This window comes from Onychostoma macrolepis, chromosome 03, assembly GCF_012432095.1.
Source record: "Onychostoma macrolepis isolate SWU-2019 chromosome 03, ASM1243209v1, whole genome shotgun sequence".
NCBI classification, from domain to species: domain Eukaryota; kingdom Metazoa; phylum Chordata; class Actinopteri; order Cypriniformes; family Cyprinidae; genus Onychostoma; species Onychostoma macrolepis.
In genome coordinates this window covers 1,306,927-1,324,554 of record NC_081157.1, presented here as the reverse complement: position 1 = coordinate 1,324,554, position 17,628 = coordinate 1,306,927, and the positions used below count along the sequence as shown (strand labels likewise).

General features: G+C 35.5%; 1 protein-coding gene across 1 annotated transcript in view; it reads left to right on the top strand.

The window, feature by feature from the left end:
- LOC131537379 (NACHT, LRR and PYD domains-containing protein 12-like) overlaps positions 1 to 17,628 on the top strand; it is a 46,724-nt gene that overhangs the window by 18,146 nt on the left and 10,950 nt on the right. The window contains exons 4-7 of the mRNA XM_058770750.1: positions 4,608 to 4,781; positions 13,625 to 13,798; positions 13,923 to 14,096; positions 14,220 to 14,393. Coding sequence (XP_058626733.1) covers positions 4,608 to 4,781; positions 13,625 to 13,798; positions 13,923 to 14,096; positions 14,220 to 14,393 — 696 coding nt within the window. The remainder of the gene's footprint in view (positions 1 to 4,607; positions 4,782 to 13,624; positions 13,799 to 13,922; positions 14,097 to 14,219; positions 14,394 to 17,628) is intronic.

The following is a 17,628-nucleotide window of genomic DNA, read 5'->3' as shown; positions in this document are numbered from 1 at the left end:
GGAGTGGAGATGGGGTAGCGCAAAAAAAACAGCGTGTGTTGATGTGCAGCCTAGAGTTTTCTTAAGCCGCTCCCGTTGAGTTTCTGACCATTACCGCCCACTCCCGCAAACATTCTATATTGTATATCATTTTTGCGCTATTAATATGCAGGGTATTGAAATCACATTTGAATGAGCGCTCACAGTTCACTTTCACGTTCGATTTCATGATCACGCACACTCTGTGTAAAGATGTGCACATCTTTACAGTGCGTGAATAATTATTAGGCACGTTGATATTCTGATCATATTTTTTTCCAAGCACATTTTACCAATTCCAAACCACATCGATCTTAACCCTTTAGGCGCCAGGGTTTTTTTTTTAAAATGCTGGATTTTGACATCAAGATTTCAAAAGCTTGTAGCTTGAAAGGGTTTAAAGATAGAGATCTACTGTAAATTAGAAAAATGTTGGGCATGACCTAAAGTTTATGTGGGGTGTAAATATACTCATCTAATTTGCATATTATGATGTCATCAGGGGGCGGTCCTCTTGAATTTCATAATATTCAGGAAATAGTAGATATTGAATTGATATTTGAACTTATTTGCATGTTTTTTTTTTTGTCTTTTTATCCTCAATCCACATGATCAGGAAAAGAGGAAACCAACAATAAAACAGGAGAAAGTACTAAATTATTACTATATTACTATACTATGTGTAAAACGCATGTGAACAGTAGCCTACTTTTTGATCAGTTCATCAGTAATATTCAGGAAATAATAGATATTGAATGGATGTTTGAACTTATTTGCATGTTTTTTTTGTTTTTTTTAATCTTTTTATCCTCATTCCAAATGATCATGAAAAGAGGAAATCAACAGTAAAACAGGAGAAAGTAGTAAATTATTACTATATTACTGTGCCATAGTAAAATACATGTACCTATTTTTTTAATCAGTTGACCAGCTATCTGCCCAATCAGGTATCTATGTGACAGTTTATAGTTCTTGAGAGTATGTACCTCTCATTGGATGGCACAGCGCACAGACCTACCCCTCACTGACTGCACCTGTACTGTCTGCCGGCGGCCCTTTGAGCGCGCGCGATCAGAAAAAAAGTCGCAGTCTGGCCGACCATCAGCAACGCGATGCCTCTCCTATGGACACTAAGACCACGTCCACCCCTGCCACCCTCATCCCCGTTGGGCAAGGCTCGAAATTATCACTTGATGGTGCTTTGTGAACACTCTCGCCATTTACGGTGGCGCCATTGCGCATGCAAAGATGTACCGGGAGATGCGCGATCATTAGACGGCCAATCGTTATTTCCAAAGGCAAATATTCCCCTTCAGAGTCAGAATAGGCGAATAACATTTGCAACACGTCCTCACAGTACAACTTTTTATTAGCCATTTGGCGATTTTCTCTCACAATTTACTCAGACGCTAAGAACTGAACTGCTTCCGCATCAATGACACGATAGCTCACTTGCTCTGCTATTTCCTCGAACAATTTTGGTCTAGAATCGAAGTACTACATGTCTGCCATCTAGTGGTAGGGAATACAAATGAGATACTACACCATATTAGGAACTACAGTCTGTTTAATGAAGTATGACGTCTTGTCGCAATTTTGCGACTTTGGCGCTTAGAGGGTTAATAACTACTATTAATTTTGTATTTAATCATATATATAAGTGATGTATAATTGTCCATGAAGGCTGGAAGTGAAAATGTCCTTATATTCATGTGTGAAGAATTATTAGGCACGTTTTCTTTTACAGATAAAATGAGCCAAAAAAGAGATTTAACTGAAAAGTAAAAAATTATTAAATCCCCAATGAGAAATATTAAAAACTAATGCAATACAGAAATTGTAAAGTTAAGACTAATTTTTGTAGGCTTTATAGACAGATAAGTTAAGAGTGACTCTTGAAGGACCAGCACCACATCCTCTTCTACCACTGTTTGAAGAATTTATCTTCCAGAATAGCAGTAAGTTTTAGGAGCTCATTTTTGGTCAATCTCTGCAAGACAGACTTTTCAGGATAGGAGATGGACTAAAAATGAACTCCAAGAACTTACTGCGACATGGAGCTAAGGAGAAAATGTAGAACTTGAAAAATAAGAAAAACAGCTTAGTGAAAAGCGTGTACAGTTTAAGAGCAAATAGAAAGTTTCTTTTCTTTTCTTTATTTTTTTGCAGGTTTGCACATATACAAGGTTTAAAATGTTCATGACATATTTTACAAAAATATTGAAATTTTGAGCAGCTGCATGTTTGAACACCTGCATTCCTCTAGGTCAATGATGAAAAAATGGGATTTACAACATAATTTTGACTTGAGTTATTTATTAATGAGTAATGTCTCTATTGAAAGAATGTGCAAATTTTTAATGTTAACAGGTTTTACAGTGTTATTACAACATTTAACCACTTTTTATTCATTTAAAAATTGCGAAATTCTTTCAAATTTAAATCTTGTACAAGAACTACAGCAAAAACCAGTTTGATGCATAATTTATCAATATTTTAGAAATTGTATTTGAATATTACCAGTATTAACTTCAATGGATTTCATTAAATTCCTTTGAACACGACTGCTCAAAACGGTCTAAATTTATGAAACCTACACATTCAAAACATTATTACTCTAAATTTTTTCATGTAAATGATAAGTGTAGGTAAAATGTTCAGTACTGTAAGGTCTTTCATGAAACTACATATGCTGGCGTGTGAATTTGAATCTGGTGTTCATGAAAGAGTGGGAACCCTGGCTCAGCTAATCAGGCTAATTAGAGACAAGCACTAATCATTCTTCCTTTTAGATTAAACACAGGGGTCATGAATGATGCCAACATGCTGACTGTAGAGTTCAGAAAAAAATCAACACTTGGAAACCTTTCAAAACAGTATTACACCAACAAAACCTCAGTTGTGTAACCTTTACACATAAGTTTGAAATGTTTCAAATGCTTCAGTTTTTTTTAACCTTCTGAGACCCATATGAGCATATGAGCATTTATCATCATAGTGGTGACATCAAATGAAACATACTCAACAAAACATCAACATTCCCTAATAATAAATCAATGATAAATGTGCATGAGCAACCTAGAAATATAGCTGACTCAAAGTCATAAGTCTAAAGAAGTTATATTTCAAATTTCAGGGCAATATATTGCAAAATGAGGGTCCTGCAAGATTTGGTTTGGTGCCCACACTACACATAGTGTGGCTCAATTAATATAACTATGACAATTTAAAAAAATTAACAATAGTGATAATAGTATTATTGCACTTTATTACTTTATATACAACAAAATAATAGAGTGTGACAATACTATTATATTTTAAAATAAAAAGTATTAAATAAAAATACAATGATGTTATAGAACACCTAAACATACAATGTTACATTTAACAACTTTACATTTCCTTTTTTTTTATTTTTCTTATAATTAGCAAGCTTTTATTTTGGGTGATTGCCCGCAAGTAAGTATATGTACTGCTGGTTTTAGCACTGCCAAGTAAAGAGTGTAAGTGAAATGTGTCAGTGAATGAAATGTCAGTTTTTTTTTTTTTTTTTGTTTTTAAGTTTTTAGATTTATGCTTTCGGTTTGAATGACTAACTGTAACACTGTATAAGATTTCCAATCTAAAATGGTGATTGTGCATTAACAGCTGTAAACCATTTCAGTGCCCAAATGAGTGGTCTGAACTTATTTACACAGCCCTTTTTTATTGTGGTCATGCATGCACATCTGCACACAACTTATGTGCACCCCTGATAATATATCAGTATTTCACAGAATTAATGATTTTGAGGACTATTGGATGTTGTTCAATGGCTGCTTGACTTTAACAATTTACTCAAGTGTGACGGATTGGATTAATCTTGCTATTGCTGTTTAATGATGTTTTATTAACAAAGTTCGGGAGGAGTGCGTCAGATACTTAGCTTAATTAACACAAGAGGAGCGCACTTAAGTTAACCAACACCATAGGTTAGATATGGTGATAATACAGCTGACATATCTCTATCCTTTAACGGTTAATCAGCATCCCTCCACCGCCCCTTCTCCACACTTTGAGTTCTCACTACACTTATACGGGGGTGGGTACTCTGGGTTCGGGCCATTCCCGAGCTCGGAGCCCTTCCCTAGACAGCATTACTACGCATTACTATATGCCAGCTAATTATATGTAAGTGTGAACTCGTGAATTAAGTCTTGTTTTGATTCTGCATGTTGACATATACACTTCTGACACAAATTACTATTTACTGTTACTGAAGAATTTCTATCATAAAACAAAGACTGGGTATGGATGATAAACTCATAGACCTTTCAAAACATGTATGATTTCTCAACATTTGTAACATTTGAGAACAAAGTGACATTGGACCCATAAACAAGGATCTAGCACATCAACAGATTAAAGTCCACTTAATGTGTTTATGTTAGGGTTTCCAGATGGCCACTGCGTCCATCAGGTCTTCATTTCGCATAGGATATTAGATATGTGATCAATAAAAGTTATATTTTATTTTTATGTACAGAATACAGAAAACATGACCCTTATCCATCCATCTCCGCTTCATTGCATGTCATTCACTGTTACAGAATTGCTGGATGTGGGCCTTTTGATCAGCACTGTGAAACTGTGTGTTCAGCTTTACAATCATCAAACTCCAATCTGAGAGAGCTTGACCTGAGTGTAAATGACCTCCAGGATTCAGGAGTGAAGCTGCTGTCTGATGCACTGAAGGGTCTAAACTGTCATCTGGAAATACTGAGGTTTGACTTTAACATTCACTCATTTATTGTTTCTTGGTATTTGGATGAAAAATGGTTTTCAAGCATCAAAACAATAAGTGTTTAAGTAGTTTTGGTATAATTTTTGGTTTCACTTTATTTTGACGGTTCCTTTAACACATTCTATTGACTATAAGTAATGTTGCACCTATATTTCTACTAACTCTCATTAGAGTGTTAGTAGTGTATTAGTTGACTGGTAGGGTTAGGGTTAGATTAAGTTGACACGTTCTTGCAAAGTTACTTAGTCAGTAGAATATATTTTGGGAGACCAACACAATAAGGAGTTAGTAGATATGAAGCAGACAGTCTACTAATACTCTTATGAGAGTTTGTTGACATGTAGTTGCAACATTACTTAGTGTCAACAGAATGTTCAAAAGGGACCATCAAAATAAAGTGTTACCCAATTTTTTTTTTGGAGTATACAAAGGATACTGCAATATCAATTTACATTTTTTTTTTTTTTTTAACATTACTAAGGGTGAACATGAACAGTCAAAACCTTAGTGAGCCCTTACCCCCACAAACCCACCCACCCCCAAGGAGGAGAATAAAACAAGGAAGTACCCCAAAAATACCTTAACCCTCTGGGGTCGACAAACGCGTATACGGGTTTTGAGGCAGATTTTCCTGATAAGGCAGAAATGAGCTTGAATTACTCTGCCATTTTTGATCGTACAGATAAGAGCAATACACCATTCGAATCTGTAAGGGGTCTACTTTTATTTGTATACACTCATAATAACAACTAAACTTTGTGCTTTTGAAGAATAAAGAAAACAAACAGGGTGCGCTCTCTGTCTTCTCCGTCTCCGCGAACTGCTTTTTGAAACACGTCACTAAAATGAACTGTAACTCAGCAAATACTTCACACAGAGACATGAGAAATATATCTATAGAAAGCTTGACATGTCTACTGTTAAATCGAAAACAAATATTCTGTGATAAAGTAATCTGTATGAAACCAAGGACATGTCCAGTTTTTCCGTCTGGTCTCATTATCTCTAATTAGGTCACGCCCATGCGCCGTTCGCGCTATTGTTATTACAAATCTCCAAGCGAGCCACGCGGCATGTAAACGCCCACACCACCATAAACAAAGCGGCAACGCGTTCATCTCGGATACTTTTCAGTTTTGGAAGAACACGCTGAGAGGAAAAAGCTTTGTTTACCTCACAAACAGAATGCGAGCGCAGCTGGAGCCGGTGGAGGACGAGATACTTTATACCGAGTAAGTAATGTTTCTTATTGGCATTCGATAATGTGTTGTTGTGACAAAGTTGAAGGAATTTACTAGGTGAACTTTTCCCAAACTATAACTCCAGAATAAAATGTGTGAAATCGAGTGCAACATTTTGAAATATGATAGGCAACCTTTCATTGCATTTAAATGTTGCACGACGTGAGGATAGTTATATGTTCTATAAACAATGATATAAAAGTAATGTCTAAGAAAGTGTAAGAAAAGGTGAAGAGGACGTCGAAGATCTTGATGAAGAATAATCTTTTATTACAGCGTAGCAGTGACAAAGTACAAATAGCACTTCGGATTCAGCGGAGTCGGAATGAACCCCCAATATCCTAAGCTCAAACATTTTATACTGTATTACGTTCCTCTTCCCGCTCAACATGTAAATGAAGTTTCGTTTTAAATGTAAATTGCGGATAACAATGAAAGTGATAGCCTTCCGTTCCCACATCTTTGGTAGACTTTCAGGTGGGAACAACCAAATGTTAGGATGACAAGATTAAACAGAATCCCTATCATTGTTCCCTTTTGGTCAGCAGATGGTTCTTGATGGCCCACTGCCGTTCCCACGCTATAAGTGATGAATTATCACTCCGGAGATACTATTTACATATCTTTTAAATGGAAAGAACTATCGCTATGATAATTAGGCTCTTTGTAGGGAAAGGAGTATAGTTTAATACACAATTTGGAGTGAAAGCTGGGTCGAGGCAGACTATAATTTCTTACAAAAGTTTAGACCAATCTTTACTGTGAAGTAGCCTACTCTGTTTGCAAATACCTGCTCAAACATGTTTATAATAAGCTTAACAATAATTTAGTTTCTCAGTTATAAAATGTTGTTTTTGTATTGTATGATAATACATGTGTGCATCTATGTTATAAAATCACGTGGGCAATATTGGTGATTGCTAATGTAATAATATAGTTGCTCCTGATAAGACTATCAACATGCTCACTAATTTATTTATAAATTTTAGTGTGGGGGGGGTGCTTTATTTATTTTTAATGGTAACAATATGTAGGCCTATATATTATAATAAATATAATGTACTGTTTTTGCTGTACTTTGTATCAAATAAATGAGCTGAAGACACTTCTTTAAAAAAAAAAAACATTACAAATCTTACTGTTTAAATAATTTGACTGGTAGTGTATGTATTGTCACCATGTTTGCTTTGTCTTTGTCTGTTCATTGTGTTGCTCACGTCTGTTTTGTGTTTTCTCATGCAGTTTCTGCTGTCTCCTGTTTTCCTGGGTTCCAGTTTCCTGCCACTGTTTTGGATATTTTGGATATTGCACCCACAATGTCTTGACCCTTCTGTTGTTTATTTGTTTGTTTGTTCCTAATAAACTGTTTAACTGCACTCGCAAGTGAATCTCAAGTTATTTTATGTGATAGTTATATGTATACACATTTCTTTTTTCCTCACATTCTTTCTTGTAACTCTTCTCTCTCAGTCACACACCTGACTGAATGGCTCATTATGGAGCTCATTATGCGGGCCTTTGTCTTCTCAGGTGTGAGTCACGCCCTCTCGCATAGAGCCTTTCCACTCAAAAAGTGACTTAGAAAATTTAAATCAATATATTGTTTTCTCTGAATGAGTTAGATTATTTTCATATCATTTTGAAGCAAATATTCTAGGCTACAAGATCCAGTTCTCAAAAGTCTCGTGAACAAATGTTCTGTTTGTGTTTTATGGCCTTATTTCAGTTACTTTAAAATTTTAGTTTTTTTTAAACCACGCATAAACGTTGTTTTCTCAAAAACACAATCATGTACGTACATGCTGCTCACATATTATTGTAGCCCAGTTTGTGCTGAATACAGTATTTTTAGACTTTAACCATTAAAATATTTATAAGCAACTGAAAAAAGCACAAATGTCAGGGTATGTCAAAACTTCTCCGGGGCCCCAAAACACCCTCAGACCCCAGAGGGTTAACTCTCTGGGGTCGACGGTATCGCCGGCGATACCAGATAGGTTTTTTTAAGATCAGTGCAAAAGACACATCAATCGAAACTGTTAAGTGTCTACTTTTTTTGTGTACACTCACAATAACAACACAACTTTGTGCTTTTGGAAAAATAATAAAACAAACAGGGTGCGCTCTCTGTCTTCTCCGTCTCCGCGAACTGTTTTTAGAAACGCGTCACTAAAATGAACTGTAACTCAGCAAATACTCAACACAGAGACATGGGAGTTATATCTATAGAAAGCTTGAAGTGTCTATTTTGAAATGAATTTTACTTATCGAAAACAAACATTCTGTGATGAAGTAATCCCTATGAAACCAATACAATGTTCAGTCTGTCCCGTCTGACTCATTATCTCTAATGTGATCCCGCGGCTCGCGCAGTTCATATATAAATAGCCGCGTGGTAAGTGCGCGCGTGCAAACGCCCAACACAAACAAAGAGGAGATCCTCATCGCGGCTACTGTTTGTTTCTGGAAGAAGACGTGCTGAGTAAAGGCAGGATTTCCCTCAAAAGAAGAACACGATTTCATCCAGTAGAGGAGAGCAATCTGATGAGTAAGTAATGTTTCTTTTTTGCATTAGTTACCGTGTTATTGTGACATAAACTTGAACAGATTTACTAACAGTTAGTTGGGTTTTTCCCAAACGACAACATGATGAATGCTACGCTAAGAATGTTTAGACCATGTTTATTATTAATACTCTGTTCACAAATATATTTTAATAGCGTGCTAAACAATAATAATTTCTCAGATATAAAATATAATTTTTTATAGTACAAAGTACATAGTTTTATTGTACAAAGCATGCTTGTGTCTGTGGCTACATAATCATATCATAGACTACTATAAAATCATACATACTAGACTGTATGACTACAAAATCATAGTTGGGTTTTTCCCAAACTATAATTCCTGACTACAGTGTTTGAAATAGTGTAAAACATTTTGAATATGATAGGCAATTAATTGTATTTAAATTTCTTACGGCGCGATGATGTTTTCATGCTCTATATAAAACAATAAAAGTAATATGAGTGTACACTGTAACATGATGAATGCTACGAGTCTAAGTATGTTTAGTACATGTTTATTATTAATAGCCTACTCTGTTCAGAAATAGATTTTAATAACGTGCTAAACAATAAACTTTACAATAAGGTGTCATTTGTTAACATTAGTTAATGTATTAACTAACATGAACAAACAATGAACAATGCATGTATTACACTATTTAGTAATCTTTGTTAATGTTAGTTAATGAAAATACAGTTGTTCATTGATTATTCATGTTAGTTCACAGTGCATTAACTAATGTTAACAAACACAACTCATGATTTTACATTTACATTTACATTTAGCAGACGCTTTTATCCAAAGCGACTTACATTGCATTCAAGTTACAGTTTTTACATTTGATCAGCTCTTGCTTTCCCTGGGAATCGAACCCATGATCTTGGCGTTGCTAGCGCCATGCTCTACTAATTGAGCTACAGGAAAGAGACAGGAATGCATTATTAAAAGGAAAGCCTTTTAATAATGCATTAGTAAATGCTGAAATTAACATTAACTAAGATTAATAAATGCTGTAGAAGTATTGTTCATTCTTAGTTCATGTTTACTAATGTTGTTAACTAATGAACCTTATTGTAAAGTGTTACCACAATAATAATTAGTTTCTTTCTCTTTTTTTATGATAGTACAAAGCATGTGTGAGTCTATGGCTACAAAACATACACTATATATATATATATATATATATATATATATATATACAGATGTTCCTGATATTAACATGCTCACAAATGTTTTTTTTTTTTTTTTTTTGGTTGTTTGTATTTTATTGAATCAGATACCAGCACCAGATGAATCCTGATGTCTCTTCAAACTGTTTTCCTCTGAGAGCGCTGTACCAACATCAGATGTTCAACTACACTGATATTCTATGCTAAAACAAGCTCCTTTTATACTGATTATGTTTTTTTCTTCTTGAATCCATGGAAAGAAGTAGAAACAGTTAAATAAAACACGTAAATATTAGGTATGATTTACTTGTTTCACTTGTTGAACAGAATCTGCTGCAGGAATGACTCAAAGTCTGTTCACATCTCTGTGGTTAGATCAGTGTGCACAATAATGTGTCTTTGACCTTCATTATGTATGTTTCGATTATACTGTGTTGTAAATAAAATACAAATAAATTTAAAAAAACTTTTTTTCAATCTCCTCACATTCTCTCTTACCTGCATCAAAGTCACAGTCACACTGATGGGCCATTAGGGGAGGGCCCTTTGTCTCTCAGGTGAGACTCACTTAATAATCATGGTCATTGCCACTCTCTCGCATATAGACCCTCGATCACAAAACATGTCTTGAAAATTTTAAATCAATATATTGTTTTCTGTGAATGAGTAAGCAGAATGATTTTCACATTTTGAAGTAAATATTCTAGGCTACAAGACTGATTACTCAAAAGTCTTGTTCAGGACTATTTAGTGTGGGTTTTATGGCCTTATTTCAGCTACATTTTTTCCCCCAAAACTTACTAACCACGCATAATATTTTTTTTCTAAAAAATGCAAACATGTACATCCATCTTGGTCACATATTATTGTAGCACAGTTTGTGCTGAATACAAAAAAAATACATGTTGGTCAATAGTATCTTTTAAGTAGCTGAAATAAGCACAAATATCAGGGCATGTCAAAAAAATCTAAAGGGCCCCAAAATGACCTCAGACCCCAGAGGGTTAATACATGAGTCTCACAATTTGAGTTGAATTACTGAAATAAATGAACTTTTCCACGACATTCTAATTTATTGAGATGCACCTGTAAATATTTGTTACACTGAATGACAATAGAACATTTTTTCACTTATTTGAAACCTTAAAAGTAGAATCTTTACTTGAATTTAATATGCTTTCTAAGGTGCTTTCTTCTCTCACTTTTGTAAAAGTTATTTTGAAGCGGACCTATTGTTTAATTTATCCAAGTTAAAATCTTGATCTGTCTATCGTTATTCATTGTCATTATCTAGCTCTTTAATTAAAACCCTGTCAAATCAAATGCATAGTTACTCTACTAATGCAGATAAAAAATATTTACACAACCAGAGTGAGTAATTGTAGAAGGTGAAATAAGTATGTGTGTAACGCTATTTAACTGTCATCACACATATCACAGGCGGACATGGAGAACTATGTTTCATGCATTGTTTATTTCTGTAAAACAACAAGGAGAGAATAGTGGGCATTTATACATATACACATGTATCCCCTCTCAGTAGCGGACAAACTTCTCTGCTGGTCCTTTAAATAAACATCAAAGTGCAATGCACATTTTGCTGGAGCACATTTTACCTACCCCCTCTCAGTATCGGATAAACTCTTATGCTGGGGGTGGGGGTATAGTTTAGGTGAATGATTACACTGTTTTCAGCACACACTGTGCTACAATAATATGTGAGCAGCATGTATGTACAAGTTTGTACTTATGAGAAAACAACATTTATGTGTGGTTAGGGAAAAACTAAAATGTTTAAATTGCTGAATAAGGCCATAAAACAAATACAGAACATTAGAGTTACGCTACAAAATGATGTGAAAATCATCCTGCATCCTCAAAGGAATCACTCTTTCTGCAAAACCTTAAACAAGTTGAGAAAGTTGACACTGTTTGCAGCTCTCATGCACTCTTTTTTACAAAACTTTAAACACATTCTCACTCACTAAGACATAATTTGCACTGTGATGAACTTGTGACGCAAAACCCTAAACACAAGAAAGCAAAAGTTACGGACAACTGCAACACGGCTGTCATCGTTTGAACACAATAATTCAAAATTGTTCACACTTGTTTCTAAATATATGAATATACGAAATATAAGTCAGTTCAAATTGCACAGATGGCACAGGTGCATACATCAATCTGAGAGGTAGAGGAAGAGTGCTAATATGAGGTGGAAGATGAGGAAGAGCAAGACCTAGAACAGTCTTTTCAGATGAAATCAGAGCTACTGTGATAGACTGTGTTCTTGTGCATGAAATGACAGAGGCAGCACAGAGTTCAACCTAATTTGAGCAGATTCTCTGTGGCCACCATAATCAGCTTGAAAGTTCAAATAAACAGCAAAAGAGGAGTGGAAGAGAATCTTGTGTAGAATTCCAAGACTACCACGTTCGGTTGGAAGAATTGGCCTGTGGTAACATAGACGTGCTCTCTTGCCAAGGCTGGATCCGCCACACCATAGGTTTTTTTTTTCCCTGTTGCTGGGGCGTTTTTTAAAATTTGAATAAAATGAAAACAAAGAATTTCAAATCACATGAGCCAATATTTTATTCACAATAGAACATAGATAACATAACAAATGTTTAAACTGAGAAATTTTACAATTTTATGCACAAAATGAGCTCATTTCAAATTTGATAGTTTTATAATTTTATATTTTGAAACCATACTATAGTAAAGGTACTATAGTCAATTGTGGTGGGGGAAATACTATAGTAATCTACAGTAAATTTAGAAAATGTGGTAAAAAAATTCTATAGTATATACTAGTGTTTTTGAACCATACTGTAGTAAAGATACTATAGTAAATTGTGGAGGGGGGGGGGGGTTAATACTATAGTAATATAGTAATGTTACTACATTTTTTATAGTAAATTTACTATAGTATTTTTTCATGTGGGTAGTCTCAGCCTCAGACATCATGCCCACGGACCATTGGCTGAACATCTAATGCATATGGCACACAAAAACACTTCAGGAGTTTCGAAGTTGTCGTCGGATTATACAGTGTGTCGCGTTGTTTAACGTTCCGCCTGGAAACAAAGATAAATGGTTTATTAATAAACATGTGATTAGTTGTCGGCGCCAATAGCCTCGTGGTTAGTGCGCCGACATATAGTGCAACTGTGCTCACGGCGACCCGAGTTTGATTCCCGTCTCGAGGTCCTTTGCCGATCCCGCCCCCTCTCTCCACCCAATGCTTTCCTGTCTAATCTCTTACTACTGTCCTATCTAATAAAGGCATAAAAAGCCCAAAAATATAACTTAAAAAAAAACATGTGATTAGTTGACTAATGCTTAAAATGAATGACTACTAGTCGACCAGAAAATTCAATTTCCACGCTACAAGACATTGTTAGTAAGCTGAAGTCCAGTGGCTCATTTCTTGATGTAACACCAATGACACAATGAAACACCACTGACACAACCAACACCAAAGATTGTTATCCAGAAATATTTATTACTGGAAAGGTTAAGAAAATGTGTATATGTCTATATTGCTAGAGAGGAACATTTGGAACACTCCTCGGCTATTAACAAATAATAAAAGGATTTGATGTTGCCTTTCCTGCCATGTGTCCAGCTGTCCAATAATGAACTCCATGAACCCCTAATCAAACTGAACTGAGCACTTGTTCAGAACTAGAGGCTCTGGAATTAGATACATCATCCGTTCATCACCATACCATCTCTCGGGCTTAACTAGACTTCCTGCCTCTAGCATGCGCTTCAGATTATAAGACCTGCAGGATAAGTGCATTAATGACACTATTTTTTTATTTATTTTTTTATCTACACAGGCTACATGAGTGTAATCTCACTGCTCAATCGTGTGATAGTCTGTCATCAGCTCTACAATCTTCAAACTCTGTCCTGAGAGAACTGGACTTTAATAAAAATGACCTGCAGGATTGTGGAGTAAAATTGCTTTCTCTTGGATTGAAGAGTCCAAACTGTAAACTGGAGATACTGAGGTTTGTTTTCAAACACTTTCATTATTTATTTTTATTTACTTATTTTGCATGAACTTATTCACTAAAAATCATACTGTTATGATTTTTTTTTTGTGTATGCAATGGCTGTGTTTTTCTTGTTTAGATTTTCCTTATGTAATCTCACTGCTCAGTCTTGTGAGAGTTTGTTATCAGTTTTACAATCCCCAAACTCTGTCCTGAGAGAGCTGGATCTGTGTAACAATGACCTGCAGGATTCAGGGGTGAAGTTGCTTTCTTTTGGACTGAAGAGTCCAAATTGTCAGCTGGAGATACTGGGGTTTGTTTTCAAACACTGTTATAAATTTTATTTATTTATTTATTTTTCTCTAACTTATTCACTAAAATTCATATTGTTGATTATTTTTTTTCTCTGTATGCAATTCTTGTTATTCTTGTTTAGATTTTCCTTCTGTGATCTCACTGCTCAGTCTTGTGAGAGTTTGTCATCAGTTTTACAATCCTCAAACTCCCGTCTGAGAGAGCTGGACCTGAGTAACAATGACCTGCAGGATTCAGGAGTGAAGCTGCTTTCTGACGGACTGAAGAGTCCAAGCTGTCAGCTGGAGATACTGAGGTAAATGTTTTTTCCATAAAATAATTAACTAAATTATGTTACAGTAAATTACCTTTAAAAATTTTTCAACAAATGTAGCATTGGTTTCACTTTATTTTGATGGTCCCTTTAACACATTCTATTGACTATAAGTAATGTTGCACCTACATTTCTACTAACTCTCATTAGAGTGTTAGTGTATTAGTTGACTGGTAGGGTTGGGTTTAGATTAAGTTGACACGTTCTTGCAAAGTTACTTATAGTCAGTAGAATATCTGTTGGGAGACCAACACAATAAGGAGTCATTAGATATGAAGCAGACAGTCTACTAATACTCTTATGAGAGTTTATTGACATGTAGTTGCAACATTACTTAGTGTCAACAGAATGTTCAAAAGGGACCATCAAAATAAAGTGTTACCGTAGCATTTGCTACATTTTAAATATAGTCTACATTTTAAACACAATATTGTCAATTATTGTGTTATATTTTGCAACAAAATAATAATAGTTCCAATGAAATCTGCAACAGAATTGGTGTGCATCTCTAAGCAACAGCTGTTTCGTTAGTGAGGGAATCTGCAGCTTTGAACGATTTAGAGAGTCAATAATCAATAATAACCCATTCATAACTACAGCCATTTGCTTCCTTACTGAATGAATTAATGAATGATGTGACGCTTCTAGTTTTATATCTACAAGTATCACTTCATTTTGCCATCGTTTACTGCTTAATTTATTTTATAAATAATACAGTTAATGACATGTTAAAGGGGTCATATGATGCTATTTTAAATATCATTATTTTGTGTATTTGGTGTAACAGAATGTTGACATGCTTTAATGTTCAAAAAACACTTTTTTCAAATACTGTACATTATTGTAGTTCCTCTATGCCCCGCCTCTCTCAAACGCGTCGTTTTCGACAAACACCCTCCTTCCGACAAGCGCAGTCTGCTCTGACTGGCCAACTGACCCAGTGCATTGTGATTGGCCGAACACCACAAGCGCATGTTGGAAAAGTAACGCCCCTTACCATAATCGTGAGCTTTAGCTTTCAAAGGAAATATAAAGACAGTTAATAATGTCATTAGTTTTACCATCAGTTCAAGCCCAAGAGGGGAACAGAGTCACGTGACAGACACAGTGGATGATGCTTGTATTTGCAGTACACCCGTTCCTCTCTCTCTCTCTCTCAGTTCAATTCAATTCAGCTTTATTAGCATGACTGTGTAACACAATGTTACCAAAGCATTAACACACACATATATAACAACAACAACAACATAAATAACCTAAATAACAATATATTTTCATTTATTTAGATGGATTTTATTTAAAGTAAGTCAGTTACTACTTTCTCTCTCTCTCCCCCTCACATACACACACACACCCCTGTGAAACTGCTGCTCATGTCGTGCTTGCAAAGTTGGTTGCCATCGATCAGCTTGGTCATCTGTATTTTGATAACTGAATATATGATAACTGAACTGCTGACAATATGAACTGTCTGAATGGTTGCACATGACAAACGCACCAGTGTGGCTTTATCTCTGCTTGACAGGCCAGTGTGAAACAGAAAACAGTGCATCTCTGTTTGTTATCTTCTCGCCACCAGTTATAAGCAGAGAACAGAGGATGTATGTAAGCACAAATTCATCTCTGCACACTTGAACGTAAGAATGACGCATTATACTGTGTAAAACTCTGCATTTGAACAGTCAATAGCAAATGCTTAAATAATACTTACAGTCGCTGATTCAGAAGCGCCAGATTGTCAGAGCAAAGTCGGAATTGACCCTTTTTTTAAGAAATAGCCTTTGTGCACAGCCAGCCTTCATAGGTTCACGAAACTGTCGTCCATAAAATGCGTTGCACAAATTCTAACATTTGGGTTATGCTGTTCTGTTGTAAATAATCTTAACCATGATTCCTAACTGCATCTACTTTCGGAAGGCCAAATAAAGCGCTTTTGCTTTCGCATAGAAACACACAGCGTCTCCCTGACATGGCTGCATCAACACTACTGAAACCACGCCGCCTTTTATCGCGTGCACATTTGAGCAGCATTACGCAAATATTTCCACATCGTGACGTAGACATGTGGGGGCATGTTTGAATGAGGCATTTCTGCCCGGTCTGGATCAGCCTTCTGTGTTAGATAGAATAAATCCTTTTGTGGGAGACTTTAAGCTTTGTAACTCTGCAGATTTTATACATGTACAAACAGCTACATAACATACTAAAGAAAAGGAAAAATAGAAATCGCATCATATGACCCCTTTAAGAATATGACATAAAACATGATATATAATTAATAAAGCTAGAAAAACTTTGCCTCCCTAAAGGTAAAAAAAATGCACCTGTAAATCAATTTAAGGGGGCAAATATTGTCCCTTAATGGAAAAGATGTGACTGTGGTCTAAAGCCCAAAGTATACTTCACTTTTTACGCGTACGCGAGGAACAGCATACAGTGCGTGTGACGTGAATTGCATCATCAGAATAGTACGCGCACCACCCGATTTTTGTAACCGTACGTACCTTGTAGAAGAGAGACAGAACAACAACAACAACAACAAAATAGCGGAGATTACAGAAAAACCAGATGCTCACATTGACAAGCACTTGTGATCGAGAGGGTATGAGACGGCTCAGCTTTGGTTTAAAAGAGTTCAAAAATATTTGTTATCGGTCATAAATTAACGGGGGGGAAATAGAGCCGACACGGGACATGGATGTAGCTTTCTAGAGCACATGTCAACCGTTCGTGTTCACGCACAACATCAAATGGAGTATAATTTGAAAGGCTACGCATATGCTAGCGTAAGCGTACAAAAACGAAGTATACTTAAGGCCTAAGTGGGGGTACTCAGAAGAATGTTAAATGCCCCAGAGGTTACGCCACTGTAAAAAGTTTGAGAACCACTGGTGTAAAACAAACATGCTCTAAAACAAAAATAATTATCGTATAACATGAATCAGTGTGTTTTTAAACTGCAGAATACACACACAATTCTGCATTAATAAAAATTTTTTTAAAGTTGTAATAATAAAGTTCATCTGTGCCATTGATCCTGCTAACCATGAACTCGACTACGAATTAACTTTCTGTGAAATGCCACGAAGTCATGCAAAGCGAGAGAAGTGCTATTCATTCTTTTAATTTCACAATAATTAAATAATTTAAATAAAATAAAAAATCAGTGATGTAATGCACCTAATTTAGAACTGCAAAATATACACACAAATCTCTG